General features: G+C 40.7%; 1 protein-coding gene across 2 annotated transcripts in view; it reads left to right on the plus strand.

Annotated features, from left to right (window-relative positions):
* PNPLA4 (patatin like phospholipase domain containing 4) overlaps positions 1–20,136 on the plus strand; it is a 105,568-nt gene that overhangs the window by 58,781 nt on the left and 26,651 nt on the right. For both annotated transcript variants that reach the window (XM_033950330.1, XM_033950331.1), the window contains 2 exons: positions 11,946–12,132; positions 16,697–16,791. In XM_033950330.1, the coding sequence (XP_033806221.1) occupies positions 11,946–12,132; positions 16,697–16,791 (282 nt within the window). The remainder of the gene's footprint in view (positions 1–11,945; positions 12,133–16,696; positions 16,792–20,136) is intronic.

Raw genomic sequence — 20,136 nt, forward strand, 5'->3', positions numbered from 1 at the left:
GAGTGGCCTAAGACTCCGATTGGTCCAGATATGCTATATGGACCAATAAGATTCTTAAGCCCCTCCCCAGTGCATCCCAAGATACACTGGGAAGGGGAAGGCCTATAATTTTGGAAGAGGAGGGTCTGCTGGCAGGAGGGAGTGGGCATCCCTCTTGCCAGCCATCTCCTAAAGGTAAGGAGGGTGTCAGGTGGGTGTCGAGGAATATTGAGGGTTCAGGGGGGTGGGGCCTGGTAGCAGAAGGGAGTAGGCATCCCTCCTGCTGATTAAATATGGCGGGGTGTTGGGGGAGTGTTGGGGGAGTTAGGCAGGAGGGAGTGGGCATCCCTCCTGCAAATCTCAAAGGTGGTGTCAAGGTGGATTTTCTGCTGCAGCAGGGGTATTTTCCCCAGATTATATGAGCTGGCAGGACTCCCTAAAGCCACAGTAGGACAAGGGTAATGAACAATATGACAGAGTGTAGTAGAACATTGGATGCAAAACATGGCATGGTCAGACATAAGATAAAGCACATCAGCGTTTGAGACTCAAGACAGTGGAGAGTCAGGCCCTTGGTCAGAAGATCTGGGGAATTTGGGTTGGCACACTGTCATAGAGGGTCAGTGGAAGAGGTGAGTTTTTATTGCTTTCCTGAAGTTCAGTAGACCTTCTAATGATTTTATGTAGGTAGGTAGCCTGTTCCAGAGGCACAGTAGGTAGTGTGAGTAAGATCGTTTTCAGGTGTTCTCAAGGGTTCGTCCCAAGGGAGTGCATAATTGCTTTTCTTCTTGTGAGTGAATCTGTTGGTTTAGGGTGTACGGCAGAAGTTTGGAGGCCATATAGGCTGGTACCAAGTCGTGGAAGAGTTTGTTGACCATTATTAAGCCTTTGAATATACATTGTTTGTCAGTTGGCAGCCAGTGGGCAGCATGCAATGCTGGGGTGATTGGGTCTCTTCTGTGGAGGTTCTTCAGGAGCTGGATGGCGGCACTTTGTCTTGTAGTTGATGGAGGATTTTTTGTAGTGAGGCCATTTAGGAGCACGTTGCAGTAGTTCCTACAGTAGAGGATAAAGGCGTAGAGTAGTTGGGAGAAGTCTGGTTCTGAGACGTATTGTCTGATTTTCCGTAGCTGTCAGATGTAGTAGAGCGAGGTGGAAACTACTTGGGAGACATGATCAGAGCGAAAGGTCAGTGTCAAGAATCACCCTTAGGCTGCATACTTTATCTTTGGCCATCAGAGTGGTCGATTCCCATGAGCTCGACGGGTAGGCAAGTTTGGGGTCGCCTCTCTCTATACAAAGTGACCAGAATAATTGCACACAAGCGTACTTGTAGCTACTCTAGGGTTGTAAAAATGAATAATGAAAAAAATAATGCAAAGTATTTTATAAAATCAAAAACATATTATTTATTTGTTATCAAATCTCGTTGATTATAAGGTTATTAATTAGTTATCAGTTGCATCATGAGAATTATTACAGAAGCCAAAAGCTGGCCTTGCTCGTAACAAATTCCAATGTTTTACCAGTTACACATCCATATATATCCTAAATGATGACATTCCTTCGTTACAATCTAACTGGTCCAAATTATTTGTTCCCATATAAGGCTAGCTTCATATAGGCGTATCACAAAAGCATTCCTAAAATTACATTCTTATACCTAAAAAGTTACATTCTCACATTAAGTTTACATATTTTATAAAAAGAAGAAATGCATAGACAGATATTGTAATATACTCACAAAGACTACTCAGATTCAGCTTTTAATCCCTTTTCTGTAAAAATCAGCGTGCCCTCTCTGTACTGAGAAAATCATCTCTGTCTCACTAAGGCTGAACAGAGAAAAGATGGAAGGAGCAGTTAACTCCCCCTCCCATCAAAATTCTAAAAAGTAGAAAAAAGTTGCTTAAGGTCAGAGGTCAAACACCAGATGTAGCCTTATCAGGATCTCTTCAGGATTTCAGATATATGAAAAGTAAAATAAAATATTATTCTAATCTACACTTGTTAATTTGTTACCTATAGCTACATAAACTCCTATTGTGTAATTTTACTGATTTACAGACTTACTAAAACTTAATTTTGGATCTATCTATACAATGATACACATATGGTTTAGATCTGTCTTTCCCACTGCAGACTCAGGTCATTGCAACCTCAGGGCCCCTTGGAATGTAGATACCAGGTCAAAAGCCAACTCCTGTCTGCCTATAACTCCCAGAGGATCGGCCTAGTTCAGGCTGGTCACTCTTCAGAACAAAGAAGCCCTATAAAACTTAAGCTTTGCCATCTGGGGTAGATTTGCTATGGTGGTTATCAATCACAGAATGTCTTAGCCTGCCTTCCTGTACCCTCAAGCACATCTTCAGAAAAAAACTCAAAACTCACTTATTCCACGGACAGAATCCCTAACACTCCCACTCACGGCTTCTACTCCCTTCAATACACTTGAACCTCCACCTTCCCCCCCAAGGTACCCTCCAAACCAATTAACTTCACTGACCGGTATGTTTTTTCCCTATAAAAAAAAAAAACACAAAAACTATTGTACATTCTTGTATACTCCATGTACTATATTCCTTGCATATTCCTTGTATTATATTCCGTGTATATTCCTTGTATACTCCTTGTATATTCCTACTGATGGTATTTTATGTCGACTTCATTGACCTGTACCCTCCAAGAAAATTGTTAAATTCCTGTGAACTTCAACGACATGTACATTCCAAAAATTGTTAATTCCAATGTTATTTTCGTGTGTAATCTTATTAACTGCTGTGAACCGCCTAGAACTCTCTGGGTATGGCGGTATACAAAATAAAGTTATTATTATTATTATCAGACATGTGTCAAATCAATATGTTAAATTAAATTCCTGTCTTCTACTTTTGTATTTCTGATTATTATATTCCAGCTTATCCAATTTTCACATATTTAGCTACCAATACTACATTCTCACCTGCTCTTGGATTAGGCCCTATCTATCAACAGGTTTTTCTAACTAGTAAATCCTGGTGCAATGTGAGAAAGTGTAATGGCTGAATTTTTTGTTATTTCATGTTTGCTCATTTCATCACCCCTACCTGTCCAGGTAAACCAAGCTGGCCCTCCTCAGGTCTACTTAAGGCATAGGATAAGGTCATCAAAAGGAGTTCGGTTTTCACCGCATTTAGTTGCGGTTTGTTTTGGGTCATCCAGCTTTTTATTTCTGAGAAGCAGTCATGTAGTTTGGAGATTTGAGCATCTTGCTTAGAGCCTAGTGGATGTTTATTTGGTATTTTAAGGCAATGTCTATCACATGTCTGATATAGAGGTTGAAAAGCAGAGGGGAGAGGAAGGTGCCCATGATACTCCATATTTTATATAGGTTGCAATAGAATAGATTTTAGTAGGACTCTTTAGGTCCTGTGGTTCAGGAATGACAACCGCTTGAGCACTGGATTATTGGTTCAATCTTTAATATTGAGAATTCTTGAATATTGTAACATAATATACGTGAGATCCTATAAAAGAACTATCAAAAGATTGAGCATTATTCAGAACTCTGCCTTTTTGTTCTTTTTTTCAAAAATAAGACAATCATGTAAGTCCTTACTATAAACTTTTGCATTGGTTGCCAGTGGAGGCAAGAATTATTTTTAAATTTGCTTGTGTTTGTTTCAAAACGCTAACTGGCTTGGCTCCAACCTATCTTTTTTCTCATTTCAAGTTGGCTCATTCCATTAAATGCTCATAGCTCATATCTTTTTTCATTTCCCACATTCAAATCTTGTCACTACAAGAGATTTTTAGATAGGACAACTATATCTTTCTTGAGATAAAGAGACTAGAATTGAACGCAATACTCCAGATGAGGTTGCACCATGGAGTGATACAAGGGCATTATAACATTCTTAGTCTTGTTAACCATCCCTTTTTAAATAATTCCTAGCATCCTATTTGCTTTATTGGCCGCCGTCACACATTGGGTGGAAGATTTCATTGTATTGTTTACGATGACACCCAGATCCTTTTCTTGGGCACTAATCCCCAAGGTGGACCCTAGCATGCGGTAGTGTGCTTTCTTTGAGCAGAGAGAATGAAAACTGTAGAAATTCATCATTGGATATATGTACATAGCACTATGAATCAACAAAATATTTAAAGTGGGAAGAACAGGTGTAATCGATGAAGGTCGTTCTGGTCACCCATCAACATCGTGCACACAAGAGCACATTGACAGAGTGGATGCCTTGATTAGAGAAGACTGACAGTTAACGGTGTCTCAATTGGCTGCAAATTTGGATATCATCCATGATGACTTGGGATACAGGAAAGTCTGCACACAATGAGTTCTCAAACAGTTTACTGATCTGCACAAGCTACAGCGTGTGGAGGTTGTGACTCAGTTCCTGAGATGGCATGAAGAAGATCTGAGTATTCTGGAGAAAATTATCACCATCAACAAGAAATGAATGCATCACTGCAACTCAGAGAGCAAAAGATAAAGCATGATGAAGTAAAAGAAGTAGTGCTTACCTGGCTTCAAGAGCAGCCGAAAAACCTCTTCTCTGTAGGAATGCAGAAGCTAGTTGAACAATACAGCAAATGTGTCATCTTGCATGGGGACTATGTGGAAAAATGATATGTTCAGTTGCTCACAGTTACTTCTATTAAAGCTGTTAATTGTATTTTGCCTTTACTTTTTAGTTTACTCTCGTATTTTAAGCAGACCTATCCAAGTTAAGCTAGGACTGACAGGTAAGAGCTGAGGCTGCACTTGTCCCAATACGACTTTATCACCAATGTTTTTCAAGATCTTTAGCATTTTAGCGTCCTATCCAATTTTTTTTTCTCAAGGAATAAGCACCCATTGACGCTTGCACCTCCCTATTTCTATAGGTATTTTGGCAAAAAGTAATGCATGAAAAAATACAAATGTACATGTTCTGTTTAAATCCCCACCTTCAACCTAGCTCTCAAGAATGCAAGTAAAAGTGCATTCAGGCAAGCATATTCCTATCTGTCTTCAAGGCAGGCACATTTATAAGGATCCCATTTTTGCAGATAAAACACGTTTGCCTATGGGAATGGCTTTGAAACTGACCCTTTCTCTCTCTCCCCCCCCCCCCCCCCCCTCACAAGCTTTAAACATTTGGGTATTATTTACTAAAATGTGGTATAGTCCTTAACATACATTTATTTCTAGTACACATTAAATCTCAATGCATGCTAACATTACACCAGCATGGTACCCCAGTTTCGTAAATGACCCATTATTTCTTAACCAAGAGATGACACTGTTAAAATATAAATTATTGAGAGCTGTTCTGCTAGCAGCAGGTACATTTCTAGTAATGTATGTCAAATGTTGATACATGACCCTTGTTCTATTATTCAGTTCTGGATTGCTCTGTTCCTTCCATTATATATATCAACTCCTGCAGTACATTTCTTGCTTGTATGCTAGAAAAATGCATAAAAAGGAGATAAAAGATCTGCAAATCTTCTTTGCTGAAATCTTTGAGTTGCCTAATAGTTGTGTATAGCTTGCCTTTGAAAATATGAATGAATCATTTCACTATTCTGATCAGAATGGATGCCATACAACTTGCACTAGCATATAAAACAAATCTGGAAAAAAATGATGATAATTGAGATTTACAGTGCTGGAGCAGGAAGCCTTTTAGCATTCTCTTTAACTTTATAAGACTTATTCAGAGTAGTTACGTGAAAAGAGCTTTACTCTGCCTATTTTTCACCATCCTTTTTCACTGTAAAAGATTTGTATGTATATGAATCATGAATTGAAAAGGAAATGGTTATGAGATTAAAGAAGATATACATGGGCCAACCACAAAGAATTCCTAGTTATAAATAAGTTAGGATTAAGCCAGAAATCGGATGGAATCTGTGGAAATATACAAGGAATGCAATTAGAAAGACTTGATGGGCCTTATGGCCTTAATCTGCTAGCATATTCTGCCTGAATTCTTATGGTGGCCTCTGTGTTTGGCAGTGTTCAAGTCCCAAGTTAAAGGCCCACCTTTTCGAGACTGATTTCAACACCTAACTCCTCTCCTCACCTTGAGTTCTGCTTCGCCAATCCTATATGTCATGTCTGTCTAGCCAAGTTGATTGCAAGCTCTTCTGAGCAGGGACTGTCTACATCAGTGTTCTTCAACCACCAGTCCATGGACCAGTGCCGATCCACAGAAATTTCCTGCCGGTCCACAGGGCTGGCATGTGCATCAGGCCCAAAACAGTGTTCTTCAACCGCCAGTTCGCGGTGCGACTGATGCGGTGTTATCTTCGGGCCGGCTCCCTCTTCCTCACTGACTCAGTGCACAAAGCCATGGGCAGCGGCTCCTATGCACGTCCTGCGCCTGAACTGAAAGCCTTCTCTCTGATGTTGCAACATCAGAGGGAAGGCTTCCAGATGGCCCACGACTTAGCTCAGTGTTCTTCAACTGCCGGTCTGCAGACCGATGCCGGTTCATAAAAAAATTATTTTATATCTGCCAGTCTATAGGTGCAAAAAGGTTGAAGAACACTGGTCTACATAATGTCAAAATGCACAGTGCTGTGTACGCCCTTCAGTGCTACAGAAGTGATAAACAGTAGTAGTAGTAGTAGTATTTCTATGTCAGAAAATGACACATCCATTTCCTGTTGGAAATCACCCATAGGTAGGCAGGACCTGCCGTATTTACACTTGCTTTCTTTTTTTTTTTTTTTTTTCAGATTTAAGATCTTTATTAACAGATGCTTGCAGTTTGTTGACATTTGAGGGGAAAAAAAAATAATAAAAAAAAATTTCAGGTGTACGTTCCATCCAAATTAAAAATGAGCTTCTCAAAAATCTGTTTGACCAGATATGAAACAATTTAAAAACCTTTAAAAGGTATATTGAGAAAAATAGGCTTTTAAAAAACATGTTGTCATTTGCAAAAGGAGACTTATTTAAGTAATAATAAAAAAAAACTCTAAGCTGCATAAGATCTGCAGACAGTTGTTCTAGTTATCTGGTCAACAGCAAAAAGCAAGCACTTAAGATCTTCAGTTCCAATTCTTGGTTCATTTCTTATTGCTGGAATTTGTGTTTCATTGTCTTCTTTGATGACTAAACCGGATGATGGTAGAGATGGAAAGCCGGTATTTACTCAGCCCCGCCCTGCTCGGCCTCGGGAGCGGATGTAGTCTCAGCTGGTGGTTCGGCTGCCTTGGTCTCTTTGCCATCTTGTGGTTTAGGGTTCTCTGGGCGTCTGCGTCGGTAATTGAAGTTACGACGGTACCGACGCTGAGGTGGCTGCTGACTCTGGGTCCCATCCCCCTGGTTCTCTTTATCTTCTTCATTCCCTTCCTCTCTTGGTTGTCTTTGTCAGGGTGGGCCTCTGCGGAATCGTGGTCTGTAACTCCGGTACATATTCTGTCTCACAGGTCTGCCTTGCTCTCCTGCACCTTGACTGTCACTTGCTTTCTTTATAAGAAGGTTTTTGCTGAATGTGCCCCTCCTGCCGATTATGCCTTTCTCAAGATGATTAAATGCACATAAAGTCCTGTACATATCTTCAACTGGATTGAACAGTTTTCAGATTGCCAGTTTACTTATGCAAATGACTTTAAAAATGGTCCTCCACCACGATAGGGGTTGTAAAAGAACTATTAAAGAATTCCTTTGTTTCCTTCCCTCTCCCATGCTTGTCAGGAGTGGAGGAATAGCCTAGTGGTTAGTGCAACGGCCTGAGAACCTGGAAATCTGGGCTCAATTCTCACTGCAGTTCCTTATGACTCTGGGCAAGTCACGTAACCCTTCATTGCCTCAGATACAATATAAGTACCAATATATAATATAAACTGCTTTGATTGTAACCAAAGAAATGCAGCATTTCAAGTCCCATCCACTTTCCTTGTCAATCCCGCCAGTCACTTCTTGCTTTCCATGATGTCTGTTCCAACCTTGATCACCTTATACAATGGTCAGAAATAGCAGAGACACATGGAATGAGAAGGACCTGGAGGTTTAAATCTGGTGGGAATGGAATGTTTTGTAGGATTTGAGCAAAATAACAAAAAAAAGATTGTGGAACAGAAGATCAGATGTACCAGTTTGTAGTTTAATAAGCGTTCAAATACTAAAAAAATTAAAAAAAATCTTAAAAACAATCCTCAAAGGGTATATACATTCACAAGTAATCCACAAAACAAAAAACAAATAATGTATAAAATACAAATGACCCATGTGTTTTGGCAAAATAAAATGCCTTCCTCAGGGGTCTTATGGGGCCCTTGACTGTCTTAAATATAAAAACATAAAAGTCACAAAAATCCAAGTAGTTAAGAGGCTACAAACAAACAGCGCAGCACACAAGTTTCCAATAAAGGCTGGTATCCGATCTTCGGTTCCACAATCTCTTCATTTCCTTTGTGGAACCTTTCGGTGCTCGTTGGATTTTGTTGTTTTGTAGAATTTTAGCAACATTTTTGTTATGCTAATAAGCACAGAGCTCCATCCTAAATTTAAAGCAGTATAGGGTAATGATCTGCAAATCCAAATGATAAAGGCCTTGGCCCATTCATGAGAACAAGCCTTTAGGTTTTGGAGGTCACTATTCCTAGCTGTAGTGCATTTGAAAAGGAGCATATGAAACATTTTAACCTTGCATACAATCTAAGAAAGGCATTTTTGGAACTTGAATAATAGCCGTAGAGGAGAATGGGAATTTTAATTTCCCTATTGCAAATGAAAGAAGTAAGAATGAATTAGTGCATAACATTGAAGGATGAGACAGAGGTACTGAAAGCATCAGGAAATTCTTTCAGAATCATATTGTAAATGGAAGATGAAAAACCATCAAAACTCATTCCAGAGGGAATTCAATGTGCAGCAAAGCTGGAACAAAAGACTAAGCACTAAGAGAGAGAATTTGGCAGGAGCTCTCTGCAATGCTTGCAATTAGATGCTAAGAGGAATCTTGACAGTGGTAAGTTTAGTCAACATTATCTACTGTGAATTCATGGATCTTTATTTTAAGCTGACTTAAGAACCAAAGTCTATATAAAACCTCTCTAGTTTTGGTGTTACTTAAGTTCTCGCCCTGAAGAAGGAATGTCTCTAGCTGACTGTCTGAAAAACAAGGTTAAGTATCTGTAATCACACTTTATAGGTAACCAGGTATCTAGAGAACTGCCAGCCAGGGAATTGCTCTATGGAAATGGACGAGATTTAATATTCTGCTTTAGAAGACCCTTTAAAAACTGTCTGAATTATTATGATTGGTACAAAGTGCTGCAACCAGTCAAGACTTGGTCTTGTTATATTGATTTCAGTAAGTCTTTTAAAAGTCTTGCAAAACTGATATGGAAAGGTGTAGCTAGCTGTGCTGACTTAATGACTGTGATTCTAGATTTGGAATCCTATACCTATAGTAACATGGGCCTCTTCTCCCTTGAAAAGAGGAGACTGCAAGGGGACATGATTGAAACATTCAAAATACTGAAGGGAATAGACTTGGTAGAGAAAGACAGACTGTTTACCCTCTCCAAGGTAGCTAGAACGAGAGGACACTCTCTAAAGTTGAAAGGGGATAGATTCCGTACAAACTCAAGGAAATTCTTCTTCACCCAAAGAGTGGTAGAAAACTGGAACGCTCTTCCGGAGTCTGTTATAGGGGAAAATACCCTCCAGGGATTCAAGACAAAGTTGGACAAGTTCATGCTAAACTGGTGAGACTGGACTCATTTGGAGCACTGATCTTGACCTAGGGGCCGCCACGTGAGCGGACTGCTGGGCAGGATGGACCATTGGTCTGACCCAGCAGCGGAAATTCTTATGTTCTTATATATAACAGGGTAACATCTTGCTGGTTAATATTGAATTCTAATATTATACTCAGGTGATGCCAAGAAAGTTCATCTAGGAAGTGAAAATCCACTTCCCTGAATCTCAAGCTACTGATAGCATATTCAGAATTGTTGGCATTTTTGATACTGAGGCTAGGTTTTATCACATAAGGGAATATAGTAAGAACTGTCATACTGGGACAAATCAAAGGTCCGTCTAGCCCAGGGGTCTCAAAGTCCCTCCTTGAGGGCCGCAATCCAGTCGGGTTTTCAGGATTTCCCCAATGAATATGCATGAGATCCTATGTGCATGCACTGCTTTCAATGCATATTCATTGGGGAAATCCTGAAAACCCGACTGGATTGCGGCCCTCAAGGAGGGACTTTGAGATCTCTGATCTAGCCCAATATGCTTCTAACAGTGGCCAAGCTAGGTTTCAAGTGCCTTGCAGAATTCCAAAAATTAGAAAGATTTCAGTCTACTTACCACTAAAGATATGCAGTGGCTTTCTCTGGGTCTACTTTAATAATGGTTTATAGACTTTAACGCCAAGAATTTGTCCAGACCTTTTTTTTTTAAGCCCAACTATGCTACGAGAAATTGCTTTTTATCACATTCTCTGGCACCAAATTCCAGAGCTTAACTGTGCACTAAGGGGTAAATTCTATATATGTCGCTTAAACAATTGACACTGGAAAGGTCAGTGCTTAGCGCAATTCTATAAACTGCTTCTGGAGTTAGGCACAGTTTATGGAATCAAGCGTAGCACCCGTCTGCATGGCTAACATTTAGGCACAGGCATTTATATTGATGAAAACCAGGCTTAAATGCCTGCGCCTAAGTTGTGTGTAGAACCGGCATATTCTATAACAGTGTGACTAACTTTAAGGAGCTCCCAAGACCTGTCCATGCTTCTTCCCTTGTCTATGCCTCCTTTTGAGATCTGCACACTAGAATTTACACACGCCACTTTATTGAATATGCTTAGAAAGTTTTGTACATAAATTGTAGTTAATGCCAATTGTTTGTTAATTGGCAACTATGGGCACTGATTGACTTCTTAATTCAGTTGTGTGCACAGATCGGCGATGCGCACAGATTTGCACACATAACTTTGGCCACAGTTGACAGAATCAGAGGATAAGTGAAAACATTTCTATCTGGTGGAAAAGTATGACTATGTAATCTTCTCTTAGGCTTCCATGGCTGGCATCATGTCCGGGTCTTGCCACATCTGGGTAGGTAGAACCAACGTTTCAGTCATCATGCGGTGGTTTTCTTCAGGGTATGCATAATGGCTGATACGTTGGTTCTACCTAACCAGACATGGCGAGACCTGGCCAACTGCTACAATCATGATGCCAGCCATGGAAGCCTAAGAGAAGATTATATAGTAATACTTTTCCACCAGATAGAAATGTTTTCACTCATCCTCTGATTCTGTCAACTGTGGCCAAAGTTATGTGCGCAAATCTGTGCGCATTGCCGATCTGTGCACACAATTGAATTAAGAAGTCAGTCAGGGATCATGTCTTCATTAATCAGCGTTCCCTCTGTGGGAGGAAGAGTTGGCATTTCTGCAGTAATCAGCACAGCTACGTTGCCACAAGCTAACTGATTAGCGCAGGATTCACACATGAGTCCTTACCGCCTACAAAAAATGTGCATTAATTGCGCTAATGTGCTATGCGCTAATTTTTTTTAAATAATAGCCATGTGTGCTAATGGCAACATTTAGTATGTGGCCATTAGTTCGGAAAAAGGAAAATTGTCCATTTTTTCAGACTGCAGTAGAAATGGCTTTAGAGTGCAAGAAAGATTTCACGTAAGGGCACACTTTCTACTACAGCTTTGTATAAGGACCCTTAAATAATTCTGAACATACAAACAAAATCTGAATGCACAGATGGAAATGAAAACTTTTGATATGGTGTGTACAAAATAAGGAAAAAATAATTGCTTTATCAGTTAATGCTTTCCTTTTTATCTGTAAAAGAAAAGTGTCTTTACTAATACACAGTTTTATTGCATTATATGCTGGAATTGCTTACTTTATGCTTTTATTTATGGAGGGGTTTCTTTTTCTCCTTTTTGGAATCCATTAAAAAGCTGACTGATTCTCACTGATCTTTTATTTCAGAGTAAGAATGCATCCCCTAAACTTGTCATTTGGTGCATGTGGATTTCTTGGCATCTACCACTTGGGGGCAGCAACTGCTTTTCTTAGACATGGCCAAAACATGCTGAAGGCTGTGAAAGCTTTTGCCGGCGCTTCCTCGGGTTCTCTGGTTGCTACCATTCTTTTAACAGCCCCAGACAAAACAAAGGTACGGTAATTAATAGAGCAATTGACACACACAAATGCAAATTAAAAATAAAACAATAATGATTGGGAAGGACTCAATTTCACAAAGAGAATGGATAGGGTAGGCGATAGAGGGGCTGCTGGGTCAAGTAAATTTGTCTTTACTCTTTTTTGTAATCCTGATCTGTCTCTGCAGTGTTTGCTGGGCTCTATACTTATTATTCTGTTCACAGTTCTGTATCTCTTATAATGAAGCTTCCTGCAGCCATCAGAAATCCTGACACTCCTCCTTGCAAATGAACCCCTTGTGGACGTGTAAACATCTTAAAAGAATCATTCTTATGGTAACGTGTCTACCACAGTTTAAAGTGAAAAGAACTGGAATGATAAGAAAGGATCACATTAATGACGCAGTGCTGCTATGGGATCTCTGTTTTCATATAACATTTGAGGACAAAATTAAAGATTTGAATATGTGCAGTGATGTGAAAAAGCTTTCCACTCCTCATGATTTCACCTTCAATTGTGTATATGTAACCCCTGGCCTCCTATAGTTGTTTATGTGCACAGGAGGTAGGCCAGAAGAACACTATCAGGTAAAAAAGAGGGTAAATAGGACAAATAGAAATTCCCCCTTTACTAGTATATTCAGGGTACTGAGACACTTATCCTCAGCGCTATATGTATAGAAGTAGCCAGCTGCTTAGATAAATTCAATACCAGCTCCCACAAAATTATTAACCAGAGAGAGAAACAGGCTGTTTCTTCCTACTCCAAACTGCTTGTGTCCCATTCTCACACACACACACTGCCTTTTTCTTTTTACTATTCTCAGGCTGAAAAAAAAAAAACAAAAAAAAAACCCCTGAATCTTTCAAAACAGCCAATAGTAGCTCCCTTCTTTTGGGATTGCAGCCAGCCTTCTCATTGCCATGACATCAGAGGCAATAGCATCTCTCTGCTGAATTCTTGTACCTTGAAACATTTGAAAGATTCAGTGAACACAGGAATTCCCCCGCCCACGTTTATATCGCACAGAATGGTCCCATTATGTCTGACGTAAAACAAATATAGCATTCCCCTGTAAGAATATCATACCAACAGTCATGGTGGAAAACTTGATGTTGTTGAAGGAACCATGGATTCTGCACTGTGCCAGATAATTCTTTAGGAGAATGTCTGGTAACCCTCCTAAGCTGAAGCTTAATTGGGTTATGCAGCAAGACAGTGATCTAAAACACAAAAGCAAGTCTATATCTGAATGACTGAGGAGAAGCAAAATTAAAGTTTTGGATGGGTCAGGTCAAAACCCTTACTTGAACCTAATAGAATTGTGGCAGGACCCGAAACAAGCAGTTCATGCATGAAAACCTAAGAATGCGTCTGAAATAAAGCAGCTCTGCAAAGAGTGGGACAAGATTCTCCAATAGTAAAGTGAAAGACTGATATCAAATTATAGTGTAAGCCCCTTGTTTGCCTGGATGAAGGTAGGGGTTCCACAAAGTATTTGTTTAGTTTTGGGCCATGGGCTGGGACCAATTTTGTGCTGGCAGGCTGAAATAAGCACACTCCACACAGTCCCTCGTGCCTCCAAGAAAAGACTGACCACACCAAAGGTTTTTTAAAATTCCAAACTGAACCTTTACTCTTTCAGCATAGAAAGGGCGCTTGCTTGAACAAACTCCAGTTTAACAACAACAAAAAATCCCACTATATACTGTACAGACTCCCCTTTGAACTGATAGCTCAGATTTTTCAAAATTCACAAAGATCCTCCATGTTGGATAGATCTTGGTCATTCAGGAAATGAGATCATCAAAAAAAACAAAAAACAAATCTCTTGCCCAAGAACAGGTCTTAAATCTCCTCTGGTGTGCATTCACTCTTCAAGACCACCCTCCAGGGAGTTCAAGAGCTGTCGTGGTCTTTCAGTAAGCTGAACTTCTAGAAACCCCCTCTCCCCAATTGAATAGGGAGCCTGGCAGTTTCACAGAAGCCAGCATGTCTGTACACGTACATATAAATCTGTTCCCGTAACAACTTCTCCCTTTTTCAAGTGCACTGCGCTCCTCTTTCCTTGTTGGAAAATGCCTAAATAGAGTTCGAAAAAGACAGCTATCCCTGCATCAGGAGTTGTAGCAGGTTCTTCATCTCCAACTCAATAAAAGATAGAGGCATATGGCATGCAGCATGCCACTCACCTGGGCAGTCCGCCTAATGTGAGAGGACTGGTGGATCCTTGAGAAGCAGCGTTTCACTTTTCCCCAAAGAAAGAGCACTACCAGTTAATCTGGCAGTGAGATAGAGTAGTTTTGTTGATGAGTGCCCCATTCTTTCATGAACACTCTGCAATTGGCTTTTGTGGTTAGGTTACAGCTGTCACAGCAGTGTCCATAGAGCAGGGCAAATTGTGAGCAGGAACTTTGCTTGATGGAATGCTTAATACTCAAACTGGGCTGCAAGGGGACACTGTCAAGGGACTGGGGATTCTTTGGATGTCTTATCTGAAATCTCTTTGTGCACCATCATTGAGCCTGAAAGACCTGCCACATTTACCTTGCAAGAAATCTGAAAAGTCTTAGTGGCCTTGGGAAAATGCTTACTGCCTAGATGGCTGCTCATGCTGGTAAGATCTCAATTATGGACTGAAGGGTAGACTAACAAGTCTCAACTTGGCGGCTTTGCAAAATAGTTATGATAAGTTAACTGTTAACTTTAATATGTGGAAAACTTAACTTGGGTCTAAAATATGAGGTTTTAGAGAATGTAATTCATAGGATTCTATGTATAATAAATTTCCCTTGTATACCAGGTACTCCGGCTCGGGAAATGTTTACACACTAATTCTCTAAAAAGCGCTGAAAATGCCACATATAAATTTGGGCTTGTACGTGATTTGTGCATGCAATTTAATTGAATAATAAGCTAATTAGTGCCAATATAATTGGTGTTTTTAGCAAGCATTAAAGCTAATTAGAATCAATTACAAGTTATTTGCATACATTTAGGTGTGAAATCTATGCTTAAATTTTACACATGGAGTCAAAAAGAGGCACGGAAATGGGCACATCATGTGCATATTGGGGATTTTGCTTTAAGTTATGTGCATAGTTATACTGTAGATTAAGGGAATCTGTGCCTACACTGTAAATCGAGGCATAGGCATTTTTGCCCTATTATTGTTGGTTCAAATGGCTGTAACTAAATTAGGCACGGTTTATAAAATAGCGCTTATTCCCAGGAACCACACCTAACTTTAAGCACTGTTTATAGAAAAGTGCTTTTTTAGGCACCATATTTAGAATTTACCCCTATATGACCGAAATATGAAATATTACATGTTCCAGCTCAGTCTTTGCCACCAACATCTCAAGTGTTTTATTTGCTTCGATTATTCTCGATCGCTTTTGTTCTCGATCGGCGTTCTTGCGCCTGAGGTTGCAGTGCTCAGGCAAGGTCGACCAATGGCTGAGAACGCTGTCTGGTGGCGTCACGAAGGGGGCGGGTTAGAGCCAGATTGGGAGGGCATTCCTTAAAAGGTGCTTTTGCCACTTCCGCCAGCTTCTTAGACTTTTTCTTGGCCGCGGGGGTGGACCGGCAGCCGCGCTGAAGTGCAGGTCCCAGGAGGTTCCGAACCCAGACGGCTATGCACCCGGGGTGGTCTGCCCCCCCCCTTGATACGCCATTGGTCATGTGACACAGCCAGTCACTGGCCAATCTGCTAAGCTGGATATTCAGCAGGAGATAGCCATCTATTTCCTGCTGAATATTGCGGGATAGCTGGCTATATGCTATTTAGCCAGCTGGGAACCCTTCCTGGCCTACTAAATAGCGCTGAATATTGGCCTCAATGAATATAAATGTTCATCTCACAGATACCTAATATATTCTAAGAGACAATAATAAAATAGAAGTCACATTAATCTACAGATTAAACCTTAAGAATAATATATATATATATATATAATGTGAATATATATATATATATATATATATATATATAATGTGGCATTAAGCCTCGTAAAGTGCCTACGTAAATGTGATTCGGGCGCCTTTTATTTAGGCGATAGTAGGCACTTTAATTTTACCATTTTTTACAGCATTTCTCAATTAACTTAGGCGCCAGTAGGGCGTTGTTTATAGAATATCCCCTTGGGTGCCATTCTAAAAGGTAGCACCTAAATGCAAGGGAGGATATGTATAAAAGGGTGCACTATGGGTAGGCCATAGATACGTCTCCTAGTTATGCTGTTCTGGAATAGACACTAAGCACAAGGCATTGGGACACCTAAAATAAGAACCAATTTATAGAACTGCCTCTGTATGCGTGTTTGGAAAATTGGAATTGATTACCTTTCTTTTCCAAATATGAGCTCAGGTTGCATTGAGGAAACTTATAGGAAATCAGATGTGCCTCAGATATCTCATTTTTTTGCAAGTTTAGGAACACTTTTTTTCATATGTTAAATAGTTTCCCTAATATCCGTTCTTAGAATAACTTTTGTTACATTAGCATGTAAAACTGATTTCTAGTTTGTTGACCGAATTTCAGGAGTTTTCAAAAATCTTATTTCATTATTTTTCAGGAATGCCAGGCATTTACCTACAAATTTGCAGAAGAAGTCAGAAATCAAACTTTTGGTGCAGTAACTCCTGGTTATGATTTTATTAGTAGTCTAAGGTATGTATTTTGATAGTCTGATCTACACTGGTACACTGGAATTTATGAAGGGGGAGGAGAAGCCTGGCTCCCCATATCCTCGGAACTCTTTGCTCTGTCCAGCTATTTAGTTCTCCAGATGTTAAGGTTAAGGGTGCTGTTGCAGAGTAACAGTTTATGGTTTAAATTTACAGTGAACATTTCTGCTTCAATAAATAGTTAAATTATTCAGCTGAACACACATTAAGAGCATCCTTTCAAGGAGACAGGCTATAAAGTTCAGTGACAAGTCAATATACAGTCAAGCGACTTACAAGTTTTAAGTGTGAAAACCTTTCTGTATCCTTTAAAAGGACATTAACAATATCTTCTTTGAATGCCCTGTGTATTCGCTTTAACTTCCTCTTGTTAATCAATTTCAATTCCATGTTTTAAACCTTTTATTTATACTTAAGAAAATAAAAGCCTACGCACTTTATTCATTGGGAACTTTTCCATAGTAGTTCAAGGTGAGTTCCATTCATATACACTAGGGGATAGATTCACTAAGCCCACCTATCAAATCCCGACCACTTAGCAACCCCTTTGCGACCCGGACCCGACTCACTAACCTGCCTCCCGATCCGCACATGCAAATGAGGAGGAATGGCATGCAAATATAGGCAGGCAGCAATTCACACACACAAAAAAAGAGGAACACCAACTGGGCTAGCCGATCCCAAAACAAGCATCTGCTGAGGACCAGTCGCACACGTCCTTGCCAACTCTCCTGCTCCATTGCCGCCCTGAAATCCCTGCCAACTTCAAGCCCTGCTCTCTGCCCCGAGCTCTGCCCCAACTCTCCTGCCTCAATTTTCCAGCCCTGCTCTCTGCCCCGACTCTCCTGCCTCGATCTTCCAGCCCTGCTCTCTGCCCCAATCTTCCACCCTTCCCTGCAGCGTGAGCCTGTGGTTTTAACCCGCTTTAAACCTGCGGGTTAAAACTACAGGCTCGTGAGTAAAAAGTTAAAAAAGCACAGGCATCAAACGCATGCACAGGCCGTCTACAGGCAAAGTAGATGGTCTACGCATGCATCTGGATCGCTGGAGAGCGATCCGTGTAGTCGGTGGGGGGGCATTCTTCTGATCGCCCCCTTTTGAATACAGGCCCGTTGTGAATCAGTTGGCCTGCGTCCGATTGGACACGGAGCAGAGTGAATCGAGCAGCTTAGTGAATCTAGGTCTAGGTTTTTCCCTGTCCCTAGAGGGATTGAAATTTAAGGGACCCTTTTAGCAAAGGGTGGTAAGCTTTAATGTTCGCTTAATGAGTGAAAAACAGTCTATTGTGAAATGCATCAAAGCGTTGTGTAGTGTTTTGCATGTATGCACATGCTCAGTGTGTATTACCTATTTTTTAACATAATTATTTTAGTGGGAAAGTGTCATGAGTGGGGAATGGGCGTGGCGGTGTTAATCAACTAGTGCATTCACAGCACACACTAAGGCCTTGATTCTATAAAGTACGCCTAAAGTTAGGCACTGATATCAGCGCCTATTTTAATTGAGCAGTAGGCTTAATCAGTGTTAATGTTGGCAATCAACACCTCAATTAGACTTAATTGAAAGTTAGGTGCCTAACTCCAACATCTTGATTCTATAAACAGTATATGCATAGCCCAAAGTGCCTACACTAAAATGGGCATGGTTAGAGGGTGGCTCATGGGCGTGATTTCGAGTTAGGTGCCTCTTGTGAATCGGGTGCCTTTAGGCTCTGATAGCAGAGTCAAACTTTAGGCATAGAAACCATGGCATAAATTGGGGATTCCTAAATGTTAGGATGTTGAGCGTGCTTAGGCAACACAGAGCGTGATTCTGTAACGGGCACCTAAGTTTTATAGAATCAATGCTGATATCGGCACTTGACTTTAGGTGGACTTTACAAAATCAAGGTCTAAATAGCTAACATTGAGTTAGCACAGGAGCAGTTAGTGCACACTAAATGGGAGGTGGTAAGTGCCCCATCTTAGTTTTTTTGCAAATTCTGCACACTAATGGAAAAATTAGCACAGGACCTGCAACAAAGAAATAAGAAAAAAAAAGCCCTAAGTACTGCCACATTGAATCTGGGCTTAGTGTTTGAAGAAAGTCCCGTGTTAAGATGCACTAAGCCTAGATTCTCATGCCCTTTAGTTAAAAAAAAAAAAAGCTCATAAGGCCTGGATTATCAAAATGGTGCCATTCAGAAGGTGCCAGAATGGCACCTAAGTTAAGCGCTTTCATTGGCCCTTAATGTTGTGGTAATTGACTTTGCCATTAAAAAAACCAATTAAAAACTGATTAAGAAAAAAAAAGTAAGCGCCACGAGGCATCTACAAAAAAAGGCACTTTCATCGCATCTACACAGATGCTTACCAGTGCCGAATGTCAAAAGAGGCATGGTTATGGATGGGTTTGATGTTTGGTGCCTATCTGGCCTACATTTCTGGTGCCTATCTTCGACATAGAGCATGATTCTCAAAATGGCGCCGTACTTTGAGTGACCGGTGCCATTGTTTCAGGTGCCGGTCAATTCTAGCATCATTTTTAGAATCCAGGCCCATGTTTGCACCTGAGGTGATAGAGGATGATTTGCCCAAAATCACAAGGAACTACAGAAGAATTCAAACCCTGATGCACGGGGAGAGGCCTAAGGCACTGATTGGCTAAGGCGCCTCAGGCTCCTCCCTTTGGAGGGGCCGGGGCACCTCAGCCAATCAGGGACTTCCTTAGGGAGGAGTCTTGAGAAGTCCCTGATTGGCCAAAATGAAGATTTGAACTAAAATGAAATAACATGAACATTTGTACACAGTTCCCCCCCCCCCTTTTTTTAAGTCATTACAGAAAACCAAACACAAGCAAAGGTAATCGCAAAATCAGATTATGACTTGAAGAAACCTTCCAGTGTTATAATGATAATTCACACAGGCAAGGGTAGGCGACATAGAACCCAGCACTCCCCAGTGCACAGCAAACGGAGCAACTTGCACGTGCACAGCAGGCGGGATCGGGAAGGAGCAGGGGTGGAGAGAAGGACTGGTGCCGACGCCTCCACCAGGGCGGTGCCCGGGACAGACGATGCCTCTTACCATGCCACTGCTCTCAGTAGCCCATCTTCCCACTTACCTTCCAAATCTTCTCCTTTCTTCCCTTATCCTTCCCCAAATTTCTTGGATGGAGTGGCAGGTTTACTAAAGGGCTACCTCCCTACATTTGCAGGGAGGAAACTTTCTTTAACCACAAGTTTATTTAGACTGATACATTAATTGATACCCTATTATTATCAACTCCATTTTGTTTTCTTCACTTTTAATCCCCTAATTAATATTTATCTGCAATCAAAAAGCTCACT

This window comes from Geotrypetes seraphini, chromosome 6, assembly GCF_902459505.1.
Source record: "Geotrypetes seraphini chromosome 6, aGeoSer1.1, whole genome shotgun sequence".
Taxonomy (NCBI): Eukaryota; Metazoa; Chordata; class Amphibia; order Gymnophiona; family Dermophiidae; genus Geotrypetes; species Geotrypetes seraphini.